This window comes from Cryptomeria japonica, chromosome 2 (assembly GCF_030272615.1).
Source record: "Cryptomeria japonica chromosome 2, Sugi_1.0, whole genome shotgun sequence".
Taxonomy (NCBI): Eukaryota; Viridiplantae; Streptophyta; class Pinopsida; order Cupressales; family Cupressaceae; genus Cryptomeria; species Cryptomeria japonica.
The window spans coordinates 626,617,662-626,642,034 of NC_081406.1; the positions used below are offsets into that span (position 1 = coordinate 626,617,662).

General features: G+C 36.3%; 1 protein-coding gene across 1 annotated transcript in view; it reads right to left on the minus strand.

Annotated features, from left to right (window-relative positions):
- Positions 1-24,373, minus strand: part of LOC131078664 (uncharacterized) — a 49,835-nt gene that overhangs the window by 19,917 nt on the left and 5,545 nt on the right. The window contains exons 2-4 of the mRNA XM_058016413.2: positions 22,950-23,339; positions 22,488-22,848; positions 4,021-4,250 (exon numbers count right to left, since the gene is read on the minus strand). Coding sequence (XP_057872396.1) covers positions 4,021-4,250; positions 22,488-22,848; positions 22,950-23,339 — 981 coding nt within the window. The remainder of the gene's footprint in view (positions 1-4,020; positions 4,251-22,487; positions 22,849-22,949; positions 23,340-24,373) is intronic.

Consider the following 24,373-nt stretch of genomic DNA (forward strand, 5'->3'; position numbering starts at 1 on the left):
TAAAATCTTTGAGGTTTTCCAAATTGATTGTATGATGTGGAATGATACTAACATGATTATTTTAATTCAGATATGAGCGTTTGGAGTAACTTAGGGTTTATATCAACAATTGTAATTGATGAGGTTGATCATATGAAGAGCTGTATCAACAAATGAGGTTTGTAAAGTGTTTCCAGCCAATTGTTTTCAATTTTTATTTGCCATTCCAATTAGATTTGGTTTTCAAATTTTAGAAAAATATGATAAATTATAAAACTGCACAGAATAATGCATGATTTCAATTGGGGAAATTACATCATTTCAAAAATTCAACCTTGTCAAATCACAATATTGGCAGGATATGATGACACCAATTGCTAATGCACCTATCGATTACATTAGTCCTAAGTATGAAAAGGTGTGAACAACCTTATTGGCCAAAGGAAAAGCTTCTACAAAGGCATCATCGAAGGCAATCAAGGATACATGACCCGAAACAAGAGTGTCCATTGTTTTTGACATATGGAAGGACTAGAAAATCTAGGTTTGCAAGTTGCTAGCAGAACTAACAAATGAAATATTGGAGTCAATAATAGTTTATTGTGACAATCAAACTTACATCAAGCTATCAGAAAATCAAATGATTCATGATCACTCCAAGTACAAAGATATATGTTATTAGCTCCTTAGAGACAAAGTTTTGAAGGGAGCAATAACTCTTCAATACGTTCCTTAAATGAGCAAGCTGCAAACATTTTGACAAAGCCCTGATCACAAGGGAAGTTTGAAATACTAAGAGAAAAGTTGAGGTTGAGGGAGAGAACCTCCCTCATGAAAAGGGAGTGTCAGATTGTTATAAATTGCTCAACTGGCATTTTGGCACTAAACGGAGTAAAATCAAACTTATTGATTTTGTGATTTTAATCCTTCAGCTGGGCACCCAATTCATGACTATTATTAGTGTGTAAAATTGCTAAAGATAGGCACTGGTTTAAGGTTATTTTAAGTTGCAAATTTTGTCTTTATTTTTAGGTGTTTTATTTTTAATTTTTGCTTTTATTTTGGGCATTGTAGACTTATTTTTGGGGGGTTTTTATGTGATGAATATACGTAAAAATCAAGCATAATTTTTTGTTCACCCAAGTTGGGAAACCTATTTAGGACTTTGGACACATGCATTATAATACACAGAAAACTTCAAATAACAAGTGACATATTCTGATCTCAATTTGTAATCATTTTTGCACTTTCAGAAGTTTGTGTGTGTAGGTTATTGCATTCAAAATTGCAGGTTTGACCGAAGTTTAACTTGGACAATTTATTTCAAATCCTAGTGTGCAGAATCTACATACCATCTGTTGAATTTTAACAGAAATCACCCAATACAGGAGATGTTTATGGGACAAGATACCCGAATATCCAACGTACTGAAAAATAGAGCAATCACCCTTAAGGTAAAACTGTTGATTATAATTAGGGATGGCGGATTCCAATTGCCATGGGCAACGTTGGAATCCGCCCAAGGGGGCCAGCCCCTTCCCCAACGTGTAGGGCTGGGCCCTATACCTCACGGCATCAAATGAAGATCCCATGCTACACTCAAGCCAACACGCCACCACATATTGGGCCAACCCTATCCTAATGATTTCGGTTAAATAAATAAATTAAAGTCATTAAATCATAGTGCAAACCGACATGATTAAGATTATTATTCCCCATATAAATAAACTCCAACTTCACTCTATCATTCACTCATTAAGTTTTTCATCCATGCGAAATATATGTGCCTACCAATGCGAATTCAAGAGGAAGACTACATCTGCAATTAAAGGGATTTATCCCTGTCATATTAGCGAACTACACATGCTAGTTGTGGTGCCAAATTCATTAATGAAGAGAGCGAACTAAGGGATAAGGTTGCTCTCCATCAAAGAGCAGACTTCATACATTACCAACCTAGGGTTTGGACCTGATTGCTGTTGGAAGGGTTAAAGGTGCAGATGTGACTACTTGATGCTTGTGAAAGTGCAGTTTTGTGGAAGACATTATCACTCCTAAGTACAAACACCTTCAAGTACTTGAGATAAGTGTTGTAACCCTCATATGAACATAATTCATAATCAGATCTGAGGATCTTTTGTGGCTGGGTTTTTCCTCCTTGGAGGTTTTCCCAAGGTAACCGTGTCTTGTTCTTATTTGTTCATTTCTTTGTTATGCCTAAATCTGGAAAACTATAAATCTTTCAATTAATCAATTTAGTTAGAAACTAAATTCTGGTTTTCTGAGTTTATATTAATCTGAAAGTGTTAAAACTAACAAAAACACCATACAATACTCCCTAGGGTGTCGGGTATCCACAACGATGATTGTTGAGCATGACTTTGAGATACTGAATGGTGTTTCCATATATAAAACTTGTTATGTGTTACCACTATGTTTAGCACTTATGAAATCTCTTTGATCAAGAATTTATTTAATAGCTGACAATGATAGACACCCCTGCAGGTATCAATGATTAGATATTTCAGCAAAAATAATAAAGTAAATATTCCTTGCATGACATCTGTAATGGAGGAGCTCTGTATCATGACTTGACCATTTGAATGTGTGTATGATAAGGACTGCCCTAAAGGACAATCATTATGCCTAAGAACATATTAGTTACTTGTTCATCTTCTGAGCAATTGGTGTTATTTATATCACAAAGTTCAAGAATGTTTACGCTAGTTCACAGCTATAGTTACATCAGTAGGTCTCTATGTTAATGAATATTGATGTGAACAATAATATGGTTATGATTGCTAATTTCTCTAACTGTTACATATATACACAGAACATACTGGTTATTTGTTTATCTTTTGAGAAATTGATATTATTTATACTTTAAATTTCAGAAATTTCAAGCCAGTTGACAGCTACAGATGCATCTGTAGATCTCTATGTTTATGAAGATTGATATGAACAATAATATCATTAAGGTTGCCAATTTGTCTAGCTGGAATAAAACTCTTTTAGGTATATATGAATGTGTGTGTGTGTATAGATAGATAGATAGATAGAGATTCAATTACAATCAAGAACAGTCATAGAACAGTCCATCTTCTTGTTGTTGTGCTTACTCAGCTTCCTGATGCACAATGATGTGTATAGATAGATAGATAGATAGAGATTCAATTACAATCAAGAACAATCATAGAACAGTCCATCTTTTTGTTGTTGTGCTTACTCAGCTTCCTGATGCACAATGATATTGTGTGGGCTTTCTGAAGTAATGCTGACCACAACCAAGGAAATTCTAACAAGAATGGAACCAATTGGCCATGCACCAATCCAGGGCACATCAATCAAGAAGCACAAATTTGTGAGAGATGCTCCAAATAGTGTCGTCTGGAGAGCATGAACCTGCAAGATGAATGGCACTGGTCATGTGCACTAGTCTGCACAAGCCCATCTGCACTAATGCTCAAACTACTGAGGTTATGTTCAGATCACAAGCAAGAACCATCAGCTAAGATAATTTAAGCCGAACTGAAAAAGTGTGCTGATTGTCAACATGTAAACAACAATTCCAAGCACCTATGCTAGGAAATGTGTGTGTTACATACTTCCATCAGGTAGAAGTCAAACTAAAAGTTTAACCCAGATGATTTTCTTTTATGTCCGTTAATAGGTGACTTTTGGAAGAATATGCAAGCAAAGTTATAGCAAGAATATCACCGTTATAGTTTGAAAATAATTTACGATTCCATAATGCTGAATTTCGATGCCAATTTTTTTACACTTTTCTCACTTCATATGTCATCATTACAGGAAATCTATATAACAAACTGGTAGGTTTTTTGCTACAACAGCTATATAATGCAAAGTAACTTTGAGGCAACAGCAAGTTAAGAAAAGGTTTCATTCTTCACCAACCCTAACATTTTCTCCAACTACAGAACTAGATATATTCCAGCATAGATTTAATTTCAGCAAACTTAATAGTGTAAAAAGGCACATTTCGATGTTTTTCATGCAATCTATAAGTCATAGCAATGGTACCTGGATTCTATGGTTCTTGATCTGCACAATGCCATAGTTTCGAGCCCTTGTCCAATCATGATGTTTGAATGTGTACATTGCTCCCAAGTTTCCCAATTGCTCTGCGAGGCGCAAAGTATAGTAGACTGCCTTTGGGAGTGGCCTATTTGCTATGGCACTAGTTGTCAATTGGTAAAATGCAATATCATTTCCTTTGCAACCAATTGAATGCCCACCACAGTGCACATCACCTATAGAAGTTCAAAATAGATTGCCTCCAGACCATGAGAACATTGCAGCTGCCAAGAATGCATATACTCCAAAAGGAGAGAAAATATTGTACTTCAACTTAAGGAGACAAAAGAATCTTATAATAAAGTCCTTTATTTCTAATCTACTGTATATCATACTGAAAATTGCAAATATGACTAGTGGAGGCATGGTTTTATTTGAACTCATGGCAGGTCATAAAACTTTTACTTGTGAAATTGCAGTAAAGGCAAAGTAAACTCCTATTTAAAAAAATACATTTAAAGTGACACCATGGTTGCAAACAGATGGTCACACCATTACAGGATAGAACTTCATTTATTTGTGTAATAAACTTACTCTATACTATCTAAGGAGTAAGAAGATTTACTCATCCATGGAAATATATGCTGTTTAAGTTCCCACATCAAATCTATTACAAATCAATCAATTCCATAAGTATTAAATATATATTTGTTTAAGACATTAAATTGAGATTAATTACTCAATCAAATCGATGTTTCAATTCAATATTTCAGAAATGCTGCATGCAATCTTCAACGCAAAGATTGGTTACAAAAATATCAAAAATAAAGCTAGAGAAATGGACAAAGATACCAAAGGAGTTGTATTTCTAAATTTTAAAAAAGAAAGCAATTATAAATTGAACAAACCATTTTAAACAAACAGCTAAATTTCCAATGAAGCCTTACACTTCATGCTATAAGAAAGGCAATATTATATGCTCAAATTCTCCTTGAGTTGATCACTTCTTATTTTTACAATTTATGACACACTCCAAGGCATCTCTTAAACAGTAAAAGCTATGACAAGATCCCAAGATAACCGGTGCTTGTCAATCCTCAAAATGCAAGCATCTAACATTTCAATACTAAGCAAGCCTTGCTAGTAAAATAAGAGATTGTTTAAACTTTAGACATCCAATATAAAATTATGTGCATATTTGATGATAATGCAGAATTCAAAATAAATTGCAGTACATAATAATAAACCAAATAATTGCACCATTTTTAACCACACAAAAAAATCTCCATAATCTATGAAAACAAAGAGTTTACACATCAGATCTGAATTCATCCCCTTATTATCTGTATCCAAATATCCACCGAGTCAAAAGACAAGACTCAATAAAATGTGGATTCATCCCCTTATTATCACAGCACTTCTCATATATACAGATCAGGAACAACATCACCCTCAGCAAAGTTGTTTAAAATTCAGGATAAAACAGGGTTCTGTCCTCTACAGTCATAAAGTTCCCAGGGCAGTTTTTTCTTTGAAAGCCAGATGTTCTATTTGTAACAATGGCAGTTCTGCTAGTGATAGTTGTGGTTTGGAGAGTGATGGTTATGGTTCTATTTGTGATAATGGCAGATACAGTTTTATTTATGACAGCAGCGGCTTCATCCCGTGAATTGCCAGTTTTACTTGAAAGCTCTGGAAAGTTTAGAAAACATCAAAGAAACTGCTTCCAGTTGCTGAGAGTTGGTGTTGGAAAATTCTTCTTCACCTTGTTGTTTTGAGGATGAAATATTACATCAAGTCAGGAGGAAATGTTATACTACAAAGCTGTCAAACATGTCACAGCATCAGAAATAATGAAAAAATAGACTGCACAAGATCAACTTGGCTCTGAATGCATTAGGCAGTTAATGAGGGTTTGCGGCATGATCAAACAATTTGGATGAAGATAATACATGACCAGTGGTTGTGTCCTTCGATTTTGTAATGTGTTGAGTCATTAAATATGACTCTGGATCGTAATATAAAATGTAGCATATGAGAGATAAAAAGAGAGAAAATCATTCTGCAATGAAGGGTAAACAGACAATGGTGCAACAAGAGCTGAACGAATGAAGATTAAAACAAAAGATCCGAAAGGAAGGAAAGACAGCTAGTGCAAATATCCTTTAAGCATTGATGTTACATCCCACTTGTGCCCTAATTGATTATGTGCAGTATTTACACCCTGATACATGTTAACCCTAGTGCATTTTTTATATACTTGTAAGATGTTTAATGTGCCCTAGTTTCATGCTTTAATTGATGAATATGTTCAGATGATTATGCAAATGTGAATGATGACAATTATGCTTACAATGATGAATTGATGGACTTTGATTGATTAATTCATGAATTTACAATTAAAAATGTGATATAATGTTTACTTCTGTCAATGAATTATGGATTGTCAGAACTGGACAAGATTTGGATCTAACTGGTTCCATTGGCCAAGTGTGTGCAAGAGACTGTCGTCCTCCGTGAAGGGAGGGAAAGTATCATCAGGTCGGGAGGTGAGGGAAAGAAAGAACTCAACGTCGTATGAAAACCCTAACCTGAGTCAAGTAAACTTATGTTGACCTTGTCAAACCTTGTTAGCCATTGCGCCAGGTAACCTAGAGGGTCAGTGCAGAGAGTTTAGGGTTCATAACCCTAGGTTTTGTTGCTTCTCGAGGTAATTCTTAACTATTATTATTAATTAATTATTTCGTTAATTATTAATCAAATTTAGCTATGGCTAGTGTTTTTTTTTAATCATATATATATATTACATAAATATCTTATGTGAATACCTAGGTACGAGAGTACGTATACATGGTCATATACGTACTTCCACAGTCAGGTATACATAAGATGTATGGGTCAATATGAATGTATATTTAAATCAATTAATTATATTGCAAGACAAGGTTTATTTTAATAAATATATTAATATTTAGCCAACTTTAATTGGCAACTAAATAAAGCAGGTAAATGAAATGAGAGGGGGAGACATGTAATTAAATCTCTCCTAAAGTCGCTAGGTGAGTTGGCTTGGAATACTTTGATAGTGTTGAGAGGAAATAAGTTTTTAATAAAACATTTTTATCTTATTCAACGCTAATAATATATTGAAAGAATCAAAATATTCAATAATATATTTATCTTGACCAAAGTCAAGATGGGGAATTAATGAAGTAGCTGAAACAGCAAGAGAATCAGCTCTATCATTGTATTCACGAGGAACAACTGAGATATTGAAAGAATCAAAATCTTCAATATTTACCCATACCAAATTGCGGTAATGCTTGAGTCTGTCATTCTTAGTTTGATATATGTTTCTCACTTGACAAACAATTAATTCTGCATCACCTTGGGCATGAAGATTTCTGATTCCTCTTTTCAATGCAATGCTCATTCCTAACAAAAGCAACTCATATTCGGCCGTATTGTTGGTATTAACAAATTGCAACTTGAAAGAGTAAGGGAAGATCTCTCCCTTGGGAGATATAAGGACTGCACCGGCTCAGGATCCATTTGTAGCACAACTGCCATCGAATTCGAGAGTCCACACATCATTTGAACTGTTGTTTTCATTGGAATGATTAGAGCTGCCTTCATCCGAGATGGGTGCATTATGAAAAGAAAAGTTGTCATCTTCTTCTATAGGAGAAGATGAACTTTCCTCTTGAGTAGATGAAGAGTGAAACTCATCTTGTTGAGGAGGTAATGGAATACTTTCATCAGCAAGAGGAGATAAGACCTCTTCAACCATAACATATGAACTGAAAGACCCATTTTCTGACGCTTGATCCTGATCAGTATCAACAAACTTTTCATTTGCTGAAAGTAGTGAAATGTCGGAGCTGCTAGAAGGATAATCTTCAGCAAATTCTGAAATTTCATCTATATGAAGATAATAATTCCCAAAACCTGAAGATTCAAAAGGAATCTGAGCATGGGGATCATTAGACTTGACAACTGTGTACTTGGTTTCTCTTTCAGGAATTAACTTATGCACAACACCTTTGACAGGTATTCTTGCTTCCGTCATATCCATGTTGAGTTCACCTCCAACATCCTTACAAAAATTACGGCCAAGTAACATTCCATATGACGCAGGAACGTCAGCCACCAAGACAGTCATCTTTATTTTATTATCCAAAAAAGCAGCAAATGCAAATTGAGCATCCTTGATTTGCCCAATAAGAGGCACTTGCTTGTTCTCCATGGAATAACAATGACCAAAGGTTTTGGTCAAGGTCAGCCCCAAAGCTTGGGCAACTTTTGCGGGCATGACGTTATCAGAAGCACCAGAATCCAAGACACAATTGCTCAATTGAAAACCATTGATCAATAAGGAAATGTAAAAAGGTTCTATCTTTCCTTGAGTGGTAGATGGAATGGTTACCAAATGATTGGGCAAATTCTTGGGTTCTTGTGGGGTAGTATTCTCAAGTATAGGATGGGTTTCCTTACTTTTAACAAAATCAGCTAATCTATCAAATTGATCAGAATTCGCTTGTAAATACTCAACTTCTGACATTTGAATCTTAGTCTTCCTAGCATGGTCAATAATATCAAAAGCTTGAAATGAACCAGCTAGAAAGGGATTAACATTGTCCGATAGTGGTTTGCGGTTGGGCAAATTGGGCTTGGGATCAACGGATGAAGCAAGAGGAGGACTTTTGTTACTTACTTGGATTTTCGCTGCATCCTTTGGAATATAGGGCAGCAGTGTTCCTCTTTTAGCAATAATAACAGGTGGTTGTAAATCACTTGCGATCTTTGCGGCTTCTTCTTGTTGGGCCAACCGGGTCTGGGATCTTGTCGTTACAGCAAATGCTTGGCTATGAGTCCTTTCGGCAGCAACAGAGTCATCATAGTGCATGTAACGTATAGTAGAGTCGCCAGTCACTTCTTCTTCTTCTTGTTGAGGAAGAGCAACTTCGTCGGACTGATAATCAAAATAAGAAGACTCATTTTGATCAGTCTCATAATAGCCAACCGCTGCCTTTGAAGGAGGTGGCTCAAGCGCAAGTCTCTCCGGAGGCGGAGGCAACATGGGTTGATTCTTGGCAGCATAACTGGCAGCAGTATTAGGATATGTCCTTCTTGGGATATCCTTGTATGGTGAGGGGTAGGAATTCTAAGATACTTGCTTCTTTAAAGCAAGAAGTTCATTTGCTAACTTCTACACCATAGGATCAGTAGAACCAGAAAATGAACCCTCCATATGTGAACCTCCTTTGGACCGATTAGAATCCTTTTTGATCTTACCAGCTAGGATCAAATCGTCCTCAATTTCAGTAGCCATTGATTGAGCAACTTCTAAATCAGCAGGAGATGCTCGCCTTAAGAAGAAACTGACCTCGAGCAACTGAGTGTTAATGAAAAAACACTTGAGGTTCTCAGGAGTAGGCTTAGAATTAACAGGAATTCTATTTGCTAATTTGTTAAATTTAGCAATGAATTCACGCATGCCTTCATGCGTATCTTTCTTCATTTGTGTCAACTGGGTCAACAAGACGTGCTCATCTTCCGCAGGCTTAAAACGTTCCTCGAACTTGTCTCTCAACGAGTTCCAAGACACAATTGAACCAGCAGTAAGATTGAAAAACCAGTTTGCTGCAATACCTTGAAGAGTCTCAATGAACAACCGAACAACAACATCTTGATGTTCAACTCCAAGAACACCACATGCCATATAGAAAGACTTGACATGTTCATCAAGGTGTTGCTGTCCATCACCATAGAATTTGGGAAGATTTTTACGAGAACCTTGTGGAAGCGGATGAAGAGGTGGGGTTAAAGCCAAAGGACCAAAAGCTACTCCCCACGGACTGGGAGGAGGAAGCGGAGGTGGATTAGCCATATTAGATAATGAAGGTATCAATGGTTTGAAAAAGAAAGAGGAATTTTCACTTGGGATAGATTTCTTCTTTCTTGAGGGAGGATAACTTGTGGTTCGTGATAGGGAAGATGTACTAGTGAGTAAAAAGAATCTAGCTCTTTCAGCAGGAGATATTTCTTCTGAATATTCACCTTTCTTCCGACGAACGTAAACACGCAAACTTTCCAGCTTAAAGAAATGAAAGAATTTCCAAACTCTTCTTTCAAAAACAGCAAGACACTAGTCTTCAAACGAAAGCGTGAGGCTTCCAAATGCGTCCGTGTCCCCAGCAGAGTCGCCAAAAAGCTGTTGGTTGAAAATTTTGTACACTTGGGGAAATATACAAAATTGTGGTTTCAACCACAGCACACGAGTAAAAACTCTCCTGATTAAGGGAAGGCTCCCCCTATCTAACTACAACTTTGAAAATAAAATAGGATGGGACAGCAATCTTTCTTCTTTTTTCAAGAAAGACAATATCCTTTTCTCTTCACAAAAAAGGATAGTGATTGAATATGAACAGCAGTAACCACTTTCAAGTAAAATGAGAGAAAGGAAATGAAGTTTCCTGAAAGCGCAAAGACTTCCGTCACTTCCTTCGGGACGGGACAACAATATCAAGCTCAAAGACTTGACTATTGGAAGTCCTATCTACCCTTTGCTATATTAAATTTTACAACGAATAAAAGACAACAGCGCAAAGACTGGAATAATCTATTCTTTCAACACAAAGACAAGAACTAATGCAAGCTCAAAGACTTGCTACTATTTCTTATCAAACAGTAATTTTTCCTCAAGAATAGACGCAAGCTCAAAGACTTGCTACTCCTTCTAGAGATTTTCCTATTTTAATTAATCTTCTCTACTTGCAACTCAAAAACTTCAAATCAGATTGGACTAAGCTCCTTAAAAAACACTTTGCATAGAAGAAATAAAAAGATTCAAACTCAAACATGTAGCTCAAAGACTCAAAACTTGAGTAATCCTTCTTTATTATTCTTCAAAACCTTCAATTCACATACATAAGCTCAAAGACTTCTTGCTGTAAATTTGGCAGAGTTTTTGCTTGCTTTCCCAAAAGATATCAAATATAATAGACCCCTCAAGTATTTATAGAAGAGGAGCCTTGAGAAAAAGGTGGGAGGATCCTAACTAACTTGAGAGATTCTCTCAACCACCAAGACTCATTCAATAACTAACTGAGACTTCATTAACTAACTAAGACTTATTCCAACTACAGTCCTAATCGGACACAACTTGTAGTTGCCTTACATGTAATTACAAAAGTGCAAGTAATGTGTAACTTGCATTTTACAAAAAATACTTTTACATGTAACTTGTCAAAACTAAATTACAACTAAAGATTACAAAAGAGGGAAAATTCAACTGAGTGTTGAAAAACACTTAAGTTGCATTTTGTGAAGACACAAATCCTTGAAATTTTCGGATGCTTGCTTGTAGTTCCTCGGGATTTGGTTCATGGGTGTTCTTGGCAACAACCATAGTCTTCACAATAGTGTCGTGACAGCGGAGGAGCACAGAATTGTTTTTATCCAGGATAGACTGGATTTCACGCAAAAAGGCTTGGTGTTTCATCAATGCTTGAATTGAAATTGCCAAGAATTAATCGCTCCTCCATTCATTATGAATCCTCATCTGTAAATCAGCAAGAACTTTTTCTGGAATCATCTCTCCATCCTAACTTACTATGTTGCAAGAGGCCCTTTCACAATGTGAAACAATATCTCGGTAAACTTCGCCTCGAAATCTCTTTGCATCACCGATCTCCTCAATGAGGGATTTAAGAACAAGGGTCTTGTTTTCCAGGAGTTCTTCAAATTCCAAGTACATGACCCTGGAAGAGATGATGGCGTGCTCCTCTAGAACACTCGGCTGTTGTTGGGGCATGGTACGCCAAATTGTCAAACTTTCTTCAACACTTTCCAAATTCTTTTTGAAAGTATTAGAAGTTTGATCTAGTTTCTCCTCAACAGTTTCCAATTTAGACATTATTTGAAAATGTCTTTCATTACCTCTACACATTGATCATGAAGTTGATCAACCCAGGAATCCAGTGCTTGTACTTTCTGAGAAGCCCGTTCCACTCCACGAATTGATTCTTGGAAACCAGAGGAACCTATGGAGTTACTCCCTTCAGCAGCAGGTTTTGTAGTTTTATGAATGGCCGCCAGAAGTTGTCGGTTTTCCTCTTCTAGCTTGTCTTTCTTTGCTAGAAGATCATCACACCTTTGCACCAGTGAAGTAACAGAAAACTGAGCATCATGTTTAATGACCTCATGCGTTTGCTTGCCCAACTCTATCCTTGTAACCTTATAATCGGCAGCTGACATTTCCTCAAGTGGCTTATCTGCAATAGGTTCCACAATTTCAGCTACCTTCATCTTGTTGCTATCAACAATTACCCTGGAGATAGTCTTGGCCTTCTTAGCAACTTTGGATTTGGACTGTTTCAGTTGTTGATAGTCAAAGGCGTCAGGTGAGATTTCTTGCTTCTTCCTTTTCGGGGTGAAAGAACTAAGCCATGGAGGCAAAGTCATCAACTCCCTTCCAATAGTAGTCGTAGGCAAAGGAGAAGCAGTTTCTGTTTGAATCACCGTGGTCATCCTGGGAGGAATATCTGTTTGGACAGCGACCACGGTTTGCTCAGTTACCAATGGGCATGAAGATTGCCTCATGAATTCTTCAAAACCAGAAGTGGAAGTATCAATTTCTAATAACTGAATGCAAGTAGGAATATTCTCAGGAACTTTCAACACACTCTCTTGTTGATGATCAAGAGATGGCTCGTATGCTGAAATGGGAATTGCATTCTGAGGAGACTCATCCACAAGCAAATCAAGAGAAGAAAGAGGCGTCTCAATGGAAACTAGAGGAATGACCTCATGAGGCAAGTCTGAAACTGGAGACTTAGGAGCATCATCAGATTGTTGTCCCTCTTCTGGATTATCCAAATCGATCACCTGAACATGGAATTGTGATTTTTCCTTCCCACGAACAGTCATCTCCTCAAGAGGAAGCACTACTGCACGACTGACTCGTAACTTGATCCTTGTGCCCGAATATGAAGCACCCTCCTTGTTGTCAATCTGAATCTCAAATTTTCGTCCAAGAGGCCCCATAGAATCATCTTCTTTACCAACCTTGATTTTTATAAGTCTAACAGTATTACTTTTCAACCATGCGTTGGTGTTGGCCAAAATAGGCTGAAATCTGTCAAGGATGGAGATGCACTTCTTGTGTGACCATTGGATCAAAGGAAGTGGAGTTTCCTCAACCCTCCATGAAGTGTATTCAGGATCAAGTATATGCCCGTCATCAATCATCCCTTGTGAGATATCCGCCAAATTCAAATCAACAGTGAGCCTGCAGTAATCCATCTTCAGAACTTCGGCTTCTGTGCGGAGATCTACCCAGATGTCTTCAATGCGATGAACATGCACAAAGGATTTCTTGATTTTCTCCTTCATACCTCTATAATCAAAATCAGCTCTAGGTTTAAACCTTTTGAGCTTGATTTCCTACAATTCAGCCTCCATGGCCTTAGCCTTCACAGATGTGACAAGGGAGTATCGGCCAATTTTCAATGGGTTTGTGGTAGATATCCCCATTCCAACCTTGTGTCTAGCAAACTGAAAAGTGTGAACAGCCATGATCTGTCTTCCCAACTCCATAAGAATTATCTTATCGGTTGGGTATCTCGGAAGCATGTATGGCTGACCATCATAGCATCCTATCCTCATATAGGTGAAGGTGGGAAATTGCAGAAACAAACACCCATGCTCAGACACCTTGACCCATGCCTCATCTGATACTCTCTTGTTTCTGAGATTTCTATCAAACTGACACATGAAATATCCGAAGAATGCATCTTGGACCCTTCTGAAATGCAGTCTGCTGGGTCTCAACGGCAACTGGTCATAATATTCCCAAACTGGTATAAGTGAGCGATCACCCTTGGTAGAAAGACCTGGAAAGTGTCTAAGTGATGCTGCTAAATATACCAAATAGGAATTCATGAAGAAGGTCATGGTAGTAGGAACTGCTGCAAGTTCTTCGCACAAGGCATCGCTGATGACTTCCCCCCATGAAATGTGATGTGACTGTCGTATGAACATAATGAACTGATACATCCATGGCTCAAAGACATTGGAATGCTCAAGGCCCATCATCCTGTTGAGAAGAGTGATGGTGTCTCCTATATCCCATTTGAAATCGCAGCGGTACAACTTCGCCCACCTTGAGAAGGAAGGTCATGGTTCTTGGATCCACCTATTGATGTGTCGCTTGCAATCTTTTTCCCTTTTCACATAATACTCTGCTGCACTTTCTTTGGAGATTTCCATATAAACAAGTGCAGGAGGTATTCTGAAGACCTTCTCGATTGTATCCGCATCGAGACGAATTATAGCTTCACCATCATCATTTTTGATGACTCTTGATTCCTTGTCAAAATGATGGGCGCATGAAAGAACAAACTCAGGTTCTAGGGCAGCCACTGGGAAGGAAGATGCATGATGGATATGGCTGTCCAACAGCCGCTGCAAGTTATTATCCTGTGGATCTTCTACCCTGTTGACGAATTCTGCCATATCGACGTGCCCTATCTCCGTGTCTCTGATGCGATCCAAAGGAGAAGAAACCTGGGAAGGTGCAACCTCATTCTGATATTTGTCATATTTGTATTTCATTTTCTTTGGAGTTGGAGATGCCGACAAATTTGTCATTGATTGTGAACTTGGAATACTGTGATGAAGACTTAAAAGGGTTAAGGCAACATCATAGTTAGCTGCAAATATCATTCTTCCTTCTCCAAATGGGAAAAATTTCATTTTTTGAATTTCACGATTTTGTGAGAGGAAGAGGGGAAATATGTAGAAAGGGGAAAATCTTGACTTTTGACCAATTTCGAATCTTGGGAGAATTTTCACAAGTATACAAGTTGGAAAGGACATACATGCAATCGGGGTTTTAAAACCCGACAACAAGTACACTTGTAAATTCGAAAATGGAGAAATGGACGAAAAATGAGATTTTGACTTGCGAAAAATGACGGAAATGAGAAGTACGGATATGGGGAACATGAATAGATAGAAATGGGAAAACCCGGAAAAGTCATTTGCGTCAAAATGGGAAGAACTCTTCAACATGTAATCCGGTTTTAAAAACCCAAATTTGCAAGGGAGGGGTATTTCACACTTTTCAACTTGGAATTTCAACCAAAAAATGATTAAATTCCTTAACCGTAGGGGAAGAACAAGAATTCCCAGCGAACTTGTAATCGAGATTAAAAATCCCAAATACAAGTAAAGAGGGAGTTTTTGGGAAGAACAATGCAATTCGAAAATTGCATACCAAGGGGAAAAATCCTCTCACAAAAACCGATTTTTGGGGGAAGAAGAACACATGTTTACAAAAATGCAACTAAGAAAGAAAACTAAGAAAGCAAGAAAATAATAAAATAAAGGAGAGAAAGGAAAGAAGCCATACCTTTCTTGAAAATGCAAATGCTTCTCCAAAAATGCAATAATCTTTGGAAAGAAGAAGGAAAACCGGTAAATAGAAGCAATCCGTAATGCCAAACCCTTATCACGTTTTTTGCAAAAATGCCCCAAATTGATAAATGTAGCAGCAATCCCGAATTTGGAGGATTAAAACGCCAATAAGAGAGCACAACCAAGAGGATTGGAACAAAACGCCTAAGGAGGAGTTGAAGAAATGATGACAAACGTTTGCAAAATGTAGCCATAGGAGTCAAGTGGAGAAAAACGTGGCCATCATTTGTATCTTCAATGGCATCATTAAATAGCTTAAAACTCTTCTCAAACTCCACGCATAGGTAAGAGAGGGCAAAATGTTTTAGGAGAATGCAGCTTCATTAAGTTCTAATCCCTCAAAATGTGGCATTAAAGAAAAACGTGTTTGCTGATTTAGGGTGAAAAACCAGTCAATGCAACCTCCATTTGGCGTGAAAGATGTCCATGAATGCATGAAAATAGGGTAGAAGCAAAAACGCCTTTCCTCCCTAGAAAATCTCCACAAAAAATTGCTTTGAATTCTTCAAAAACCGTTTTTTTCTTTGCATTTTGGGTTTCTTGGAATGAAAGACAAGTTCGATTTTGCATAACAAGTGAAAATCGGGTTTTTGAGAGAGGAAGACAAGTTTGATTTTTCACTTTTTCACTTGCCAAGCCAAAATCGGGTTTTTCTAGACAAACTGCAAGTTTAAAATTTACTTTTTCACTTGGCAAGCCAAAATTGGGATTTTTAGACAAATGACAAGTTTAAAATTGTCAAAAATGCACTTGCAAAGTAAAATCGGGTTTTTTGGAGAGGAATACAAGTTTTATTTACTTGTAAAAGGGAAATAAAATCCCTACAACAAGTTAGAAATACTTGCACAAATGTAATGGGGATTTAAAATCCCTATTACATGCAAAAACCATTAAAGTAGGGGTTTTTTGGACCAAACTGCAAGTTTACTTGTAATTGGACGAAAAAATCCCTATTTTAACTAAACAAGACCAAAAAACAATTAAAAATAACAAAAGAAGGAAGGGAAATTTAAAACAAATTGCAAGTAACATCTTTTAATAAAAATGCACATGTAATAAGCTAAAAATTCCCCTACAAAGACCAAAACAATGAATATCATTAAAACTCGCAGTTTGAAGAAAATTCTCCACTTGCAATCGGGGTTTTAAAACCTGAAATTGAAGGAAAGACATAGCAAACGAACCCAGAATTTGACAAAATTCGAAACGTAGTTCGAGGATAGACTGAGGATTAAGCCGGTCCAAGGATTCGTCAAAATTCTGCCTCGGGAAGCGTTTCATAGAGTAAAAATTTTCAGTTTTTTCACAAAAATTTCATGTAGTGGTCCTTCATTTTTGGAAACAAAAATGAGGACAACAGGTTGAAACCTTTCTGCATTATTATGAAGTATATAAGTTACTGTTTCTGCTAAAACAAATAATAACCAGCATGATGCTAATTCCACGTATACTGAATAGGATTTTGGGTAGTTTGAAAATGAAAAGGAGATATACGTATTAAATTCAGAATTAACTCTGTCCTTAGAATTTAAGAAGAGGGTTAATATAGTTTGGGCTGTATTACTTTTTTTTATTTTCATGAGAAGATGTATGGGTATGTATACGTATGTATTTATATAGAGAGAGATATATATATACAAATAAATACGTATAAATACCGTATATCTGAGAATTTCCATTCTATCTCTTAAAATCTGATTTAGGAAGTGAGAAAAAGAGTTCTGAACCTATACTACTGATTTTGGGAAAAAGGGTTTTGAATTTTTGCAAAATAAAAAGGAATTGTGTCCTACATTCTGTTATAACTGCTGTGAAACCCTTCTTGAACAGCTGAACCTCTGTTTCCTTCATAAAATTTGTAGATAATCTACAATTATCTGGAATTTATAATTAAACTTCTGAATCAGCTTTATATCTAATTCCCGGAAGTAAAAATATACTCACTGTTGGGAATCTATGACTGTAAAACAGTCATCTTGGAATTTGAGTAAATTTATTATTAGTAACCCTTGAACAAGTGCGGTTGTTAAGTTTGCTTTAAGTAAATTAAGCTTTAAATCTTAGGCACCCGAAAATACTTAGCGTACATGTGAAGGTGTGGGTACAGGTGCACACTTGTACATGTACTTTGACATATACCGGCATGTACCAGTGTGATTTATAACTAGTAATACTTGACGTGTATGTGAAGGTATTTGTACTCGTGTGTCTATGTATGCGTACCTTAACATGCACCGGTAAGCATATTTCAGCATAGTGGTGCAGACTTATACCATTCGATTGAAGGGTGTTCATATCTAAAACAACTTAATGAAGAATTTGACCTCTTGTTCAATATTTCAGAACTTTCTTAGACTGAGAAGCTAGGACGGCTCTATGATAAAATTATCTGATTGAGGTTACCCTCTCTAGTTTAAGAAATTACCCCACACCCTGGCCGATGAAGGAAATGGGTAGAAGAGCACCAATGTACTTGATGCAGTTAGCATCACTTTTAAGAGGTCACTCTCAAGATGCCAGGACAGTAGAGACATGTCAGGCATGGTGATATAGTCCATACTTAAGAGTTGGACGTACAACTGGCAACTCTTATGCCTCTATTTTCCAAGCCAGGAATTCAGTTGAAACATCATAAATCATTGCAGAATTAAATGAGAAAAAAATTAACGATAACATTTTAGAGTGCTTAAATTGTTACAAATGAACGCTAAACACAAGTTTGGCCTTAGTTCCCATTTGAGTTTAGTTGAACTCCTAGAACCTAGACTTATTGCCGAGAAGGGTGAAATCATTGACAGCTCATTAATTCGTGCTTACAGTGTAAAACCTTGGCCAAGGTGGTGTTGCGTAATGGTTACCTTTAGTCTATGACTAACTAATGCGTGTAGGTCCTAACACCAAGTCTCAGATGGCATCGAGTTCTCTTTTTCCGTTACCTCCCTGCGAAGGGCCGGGCCAATCCAGTAGGATATGGCATTGGGGACTAGATAGTCTGTGGTTGGGCGGAAAAGCGCTCTAATGATACTTTCCCTCCTCACCGGTATCATGACAGAGTTATGAAGTTCAGAATGTTAGCATCAGTTGAAAAGTACTCTCTAAACCGTCTCTCTCTTTCGTTTAATGCAATGTTGTTTATTTCTTTATCTTACATGTACGTTTGATTTTATATTCAAGTTAATTACTTCCAATTATCGTTATCCTGGTTATCAAAAAAAAAATTCTCTTACTTTTATGTTACTTGCAATGATTAAGTTAACGGCTATTTTTGCAACGGTTACATTCGTTTCAGTTAGTTACATTTTTGAATAAATGTTTCTTTTAAATTTTTAGCATGTTACAATTGAGACATTTACTAGGAGGAAGACCAAAAGTATGGTGTGCACTACAGGGGCCACATGAGACAAGAATTTCTTCATCTACGTGAAATGAACCTTCTCATACATTGTCAAGCTCTAAAATGCACTGCAGTAGCATCAACGATGACAAGGATTGATCAGGTAAAATTTGGTCCTCAACATTTATGACATCAAAAAAGTGTTTGTGGCATGATCAACCAACTAAGATGGAGAGTGAACATGACCATTTGTTTCGTAATGTATAAAAGCATTGTAAATGACGTTGTTTGTGGCATGATCAACTAAGATGAAGGGTGGACATGACCATTGGTTTTGTAATGTATCAAGGCATTGTAAATGGCATTGTTTGTGGCATGATCAAACAACTAAGATGAATAGTGGACGTGACCACTGGTTTTGTAATGTATTAAGGCACTGTAAATGATATCGAATTGTAATACAAAACGTAGCTAATGAGAAAGAGAAGAATATAGAGATAGAGAGTATAAGAGGAGATAGTCATATAGTGCAATGTAATAGAAACTGATATTGAATAAAGATAGATTGAATAGAAAATATCTGTGTTATGTGTGAAATCATGTACACCCTTCAACTCTTTTGATTGTTAATTTAATATTCTCTATTTTTCTATATTAGCTCTAACTAGGGTCAATCTTGTAAGTTGATGTAAATAAATTGGATTTTTGTTGCCAATTAGGGTCTTTTAGAAAGGAGAAACGTGGCCTGATTAAAAAAACGTGACTGTAAGAAGGAAGAAGATGGTGAATTTAGTTGTTCCAAAGATAAGAAAATCTGTAAGGTAAATGATAGTTGAGAAAAATATGGTAGTGGACATTCACTATAAGAACACTACAAATCGTATTCTCTGTAAATCACAAGTTAAAGGAAGGAAAATTATAAATTGAAACATCAAAGATGCTTTTCACAAACCGGGGAATTTAGTTGTTCAGAGGTCAAGAAAATCTTAAGGTAACTGATTGATAGTTGAGACGAGTGTGGTAGTAGCAGTTTTCCATAAGAACACTTCAAATTATAAATGACAAATTGAAGGAAGAAAAGTTGTCAATTGACACATTGAAGATGATTTCCCACACACCAGCGTAAAGATTCCATGTGTCCATGTATTTGTTTGCATTTCAATTTAGTTGTTGTATTCATGTTATGTTTCCAACAAGAAATACACACTAATTCTCAACATTCTCCACACTCTAGTGCTATCATTTTAAGACTTAAGTATAAGTCAAGTAGAAACAACATTCAATTTGTAAAAAAATTCTAGCATTAAGAACTTGTAAAATTATAAATCATATTGGTACCAAAGCATTTAATATTTGGGAATTGTGGAAGTGATTGTATCAATTGTATGTCCAATAATTAAGTAATAATTGCAGCCTTGCCAAGCACTGATTTTTACAAGGAAATTTGATCAAGGAGAGAGTACGATGGCTACTGAAGATGAAGCACCACTGGAAAGCATAAGAAAAGAGTGATTCTTGCAGAAAACCATGGAATACACAAGGAAGCAACATGACTTCATGATTAAGAACAAAGCATCCATATATGTGGCAATGTGTACTCTTGCCAAAAAGCTTGAAGTTGAAAAAGAGTAGCCCCATGAAGATGAAGTTAGAAAAGTTCATGGGTGAAGGGGTATCCCAGGAAATTCAAATACAAAGCTAAGGTAAAAGACTTTGACTGTTCTCTTTCAAAATTGAAATTTAGATTTTGAAGGGGAATTAGATGCTGAAACAATGGGTAAATGGTTGAAGCAAATGGAAGTTTACTTCAGTGTGCATGATATTAATGAGGCACAAAGATTTCTCCAAAAACCTAATGTGCTTGTATAATATTATTGATAATATATGAATTTGATGTGATCTTGTCTAGCCCTAATAATTGGAAGTTTGAATATATACACATATATATGTACATATGTATAAGTTTCATATGTTATGATTGCAGGATTCAAATCCAGGATCACGTTAAGAGATATTTTACTTGGTAAGATGTAACCCTAACCCTAATTTGTTGCAATTGTGATTCTAGGGCAAATTAGGAAGGGGACATTACATCTATGAGGTAGCAGAGTTGAGAGAAGTGTACCCATAATGAATCACCATAAACACACTCCAAATTGTATTCTTTCTAATTCCCCAAAATCGGGGAAGGAGGGGAAGTGATCAATTGACACTTCCACGTCATTTTCCCCTACACCAGAATTTCTAGAGTGGAAATTATTTGAGTTTTCTGCATTTGAATTCTATTATATCCTCGTATTACATTTCCAACATCAAATGCACACTAATTCTCAGAATAATTCACATTCAAGTAAATGTCATTTGACGTAACTTAAGTTGCAACCTCATTCAATCTGTAAAGAGTTACCAGCAAGATGGAACTGGAGGAATTATAACCATATTAAATGATTTCACAAATGTAAGATATGAGTAACACAAAAACAATACTTACCATCAGCTCTAATAACCTTTGAGTTTCAGACCATAGTCCAGGAACAAAGGCCATAATCAGACATTGCTTAAGTCACGCAATATATAGTTTCTAACTTTTTTTGAAAGGTAGGATATGATCAATATTCAAATGTGGTTTTCAATAATAAGTTAATAACTACAAAATCCCTACTGAAATCACATTTCATTCACAATGAGATGGGATGAAGACGGACTCCTTACATAGTTACATGTTATGTTTCCTTTACAATTGAAAATCCAGATAAAGTAATGTTTATAACTTATAGACCCTCAGGAACTAGTCTTATTTAAACACTTAAGTTGTCAAGGGAGGAAAGGAATCTCCCATTTCTAGGAGAACAGGACATGAAAAATAGAGTCCAGAACTTAGGTCATCACATTTAAGGGGCTGTTTAAAGTGGCTTTTCATTTTGATGTTGCTACCTTGCCACAGAGTGAGAAGCTCCAGAATCTACAATTAATCATGAACATGAGCTTGCCTTCGAAGTACAAGTTATGAATAAAAGAGCTCAACTTTTAGCATGGGAAAAAATAAGGGGAGTCTAACTTATATTTTTGTACTTCTAACAGCTGCCTCCAAGTCTTGCATGTTCTTACACAATCATGAGTCTAGATGATATTCTTACCACAATTGCATTTCCAGGGATATTTTTTCTGTTTAGATTGCTTCACCAAAGATGATGTAGAAGTGCATTGCACTCCTACTTCAGCTATTCGAATGGCTACTTTGATCCTTTTAACAGAGAGACAGACTATCATGCTTAGGTGGAACCTTCCTTTACTTTTCAAACTAACTTTTACTCTTTCATCACACATAGGCATCCTAGCACTACCGAATCATTTGAAACTCAAACACAAGAAATTTGAACCAGTTATACTTTATATGAAAAAGTAGGTTTCCCTTCAAAACCCGGTTAAAAGGCAAAAATGTACACAAAGATGGCAGCTTTCCAGCTAGTGCAAAGTACATGGTCTGTCTAGGATCTACAGGTGCAACATGATTTCCTTGTCATGAAAAAAAACCTATCAAACAAATTTATATCATTTTTTATACTTTTGTGTTTTATGTCCGTACAGGATTCAAGAGAATTGACTGAAATTACAAAATGGAATGTAACAAATTCATGTAGCCATGCAAGCAATTTACCTCCTAGAATGAGTATCTCCCTGTCTTCCTTGGAATTCTTCCATTGGGATAAGCAATCAATCATGCGCTGCTGCTCATGTGGGTGTACAGACCAGTGTCCTTTGAAATCTTCTAGCTGGTTTACATTTGCTGCTGTGCTAGTAATTGTGTGTTGAAGGAAAACAAGAGGTGCTGGAGAGCAAACTAGCAACATCTTCAATTCATCAAAAATACCTCCATTACCTAACGATTTCTCAATATCTTCCCACTGTCTAGAACCCAAGTATGGATTCACATCATCCTCAACACGATGAAAAGTACGAGAACCACGAATATCCAGGAACATCAATCCTACATTGCCAACAGTGTGGAAATGATAATCCTGTTGCAAAGAATAGAAAAAGATTGGCATTAGTAGTAACCAGATGGATAAATGCATTTCATGAATTCAATTGGCACCATTGTTCACAGGAACTAAGTTACCTTCTTGATTGCTTGCAAATTGGTTAAATTTATATCTGTGTACAGTTGCCGTTGGTACTCCAGGCTTACAATCCAAGCACAATGAGCTATAAAGAAATCAGGGCTGTCTTTCTTCCAGTCATCTTTACTATCTCCCCAATTATCCCTGATCTCGTGGTCATCATAAATCATCAGATTTGAACAATTTGCCAGACATTTAGCTGTAGGAGGATGTTGCCAAGTTTCCCTGTATACCTCACGGTAACTCTCACATATGTAATCCTTGTAATGCTCCCATTCATCTGGCCCCATATTTACAAGCTTCTCCTTAGCTCTGCGAAATCGATTTGACCACTTGTCACAATCATGCCCTGCTTCCAGATCACATCTTTTATCCCCATCACCATATATCTGAAACAGAAGAGATCAAACTAAAAGCTATGAAAAACAATAAACCAGAAAGTACTCCAAAAGTGTCTATCAACAATAGCCAAATACATAAATCGGAAAAAGTTTTTCAAAAAAATACTCAAAATGTGGTGTGTAGCAAATCATAAAGATTATAAACCTTGAGCTTGAAATGAGGTTCTTATTTGTAGATTGTGACTATTTTTGGTTTCATGGTTTTTTTGGGAGTAGATAAAAATAATTCAAAATCAAATGTCATTTAACTTATTATCAAAGGATTGAAGCACACTTACCCCTTCTAATCAAGAAATGTGATAGAACTCTGCATGTCAGAGAAGAAAATTATATCATATGTGTAGCCTTTAAATATGGCAATATTCTAAGAATCCAAAGGCTAGAGTGCTACACAACTGAAGGAGGTACATTCTTCAAGATCTTAAAGTGGGATGTCATCATTCTAAAGGCCTGGATCTAGAAACAAACAATGAACGGAATTTAAGCTAAAATTATGGACCTGAAAGATTAGTATATTGCTCAAAGTTGAGAGCATGGGCATTTAGATATTCACTTCTTGTGATCAAGTTGATAAGAAACCAAGAGACAAAATAAAACTGAAAAGCGAAAGACATGGAAAGAGAAAAAGAACCCCATGTTAGTTCACTCTACAATTGAAACCTTTCATGTCACAAGGAGATGGAATCCCTAGGTATATAGATTGACCAATGAATTGATATACTAGATTCCAACAATTAGATAGTTATGGAATTTATCGATAGCATGAAGGAAGAAGGGATCCTTCATCCTAAGTTTTTGTTCACAGCCTCATTCATAAACGATAAAAGCCATATGTGACAAAAAAAAGTAAAAATGACACATCAAATAAAGTATAATACTATAAACAACGAAAACATTATTTTTCAAAAAACCTGAAAATATGAATAATAAAACTATAAATGATTTTTTTTCTCTTTTATTTTCTCACAAGACTTCATTTAAGCTACAATAGCCTTATCATTGGTCCTCTCCAAGTGCTTAGG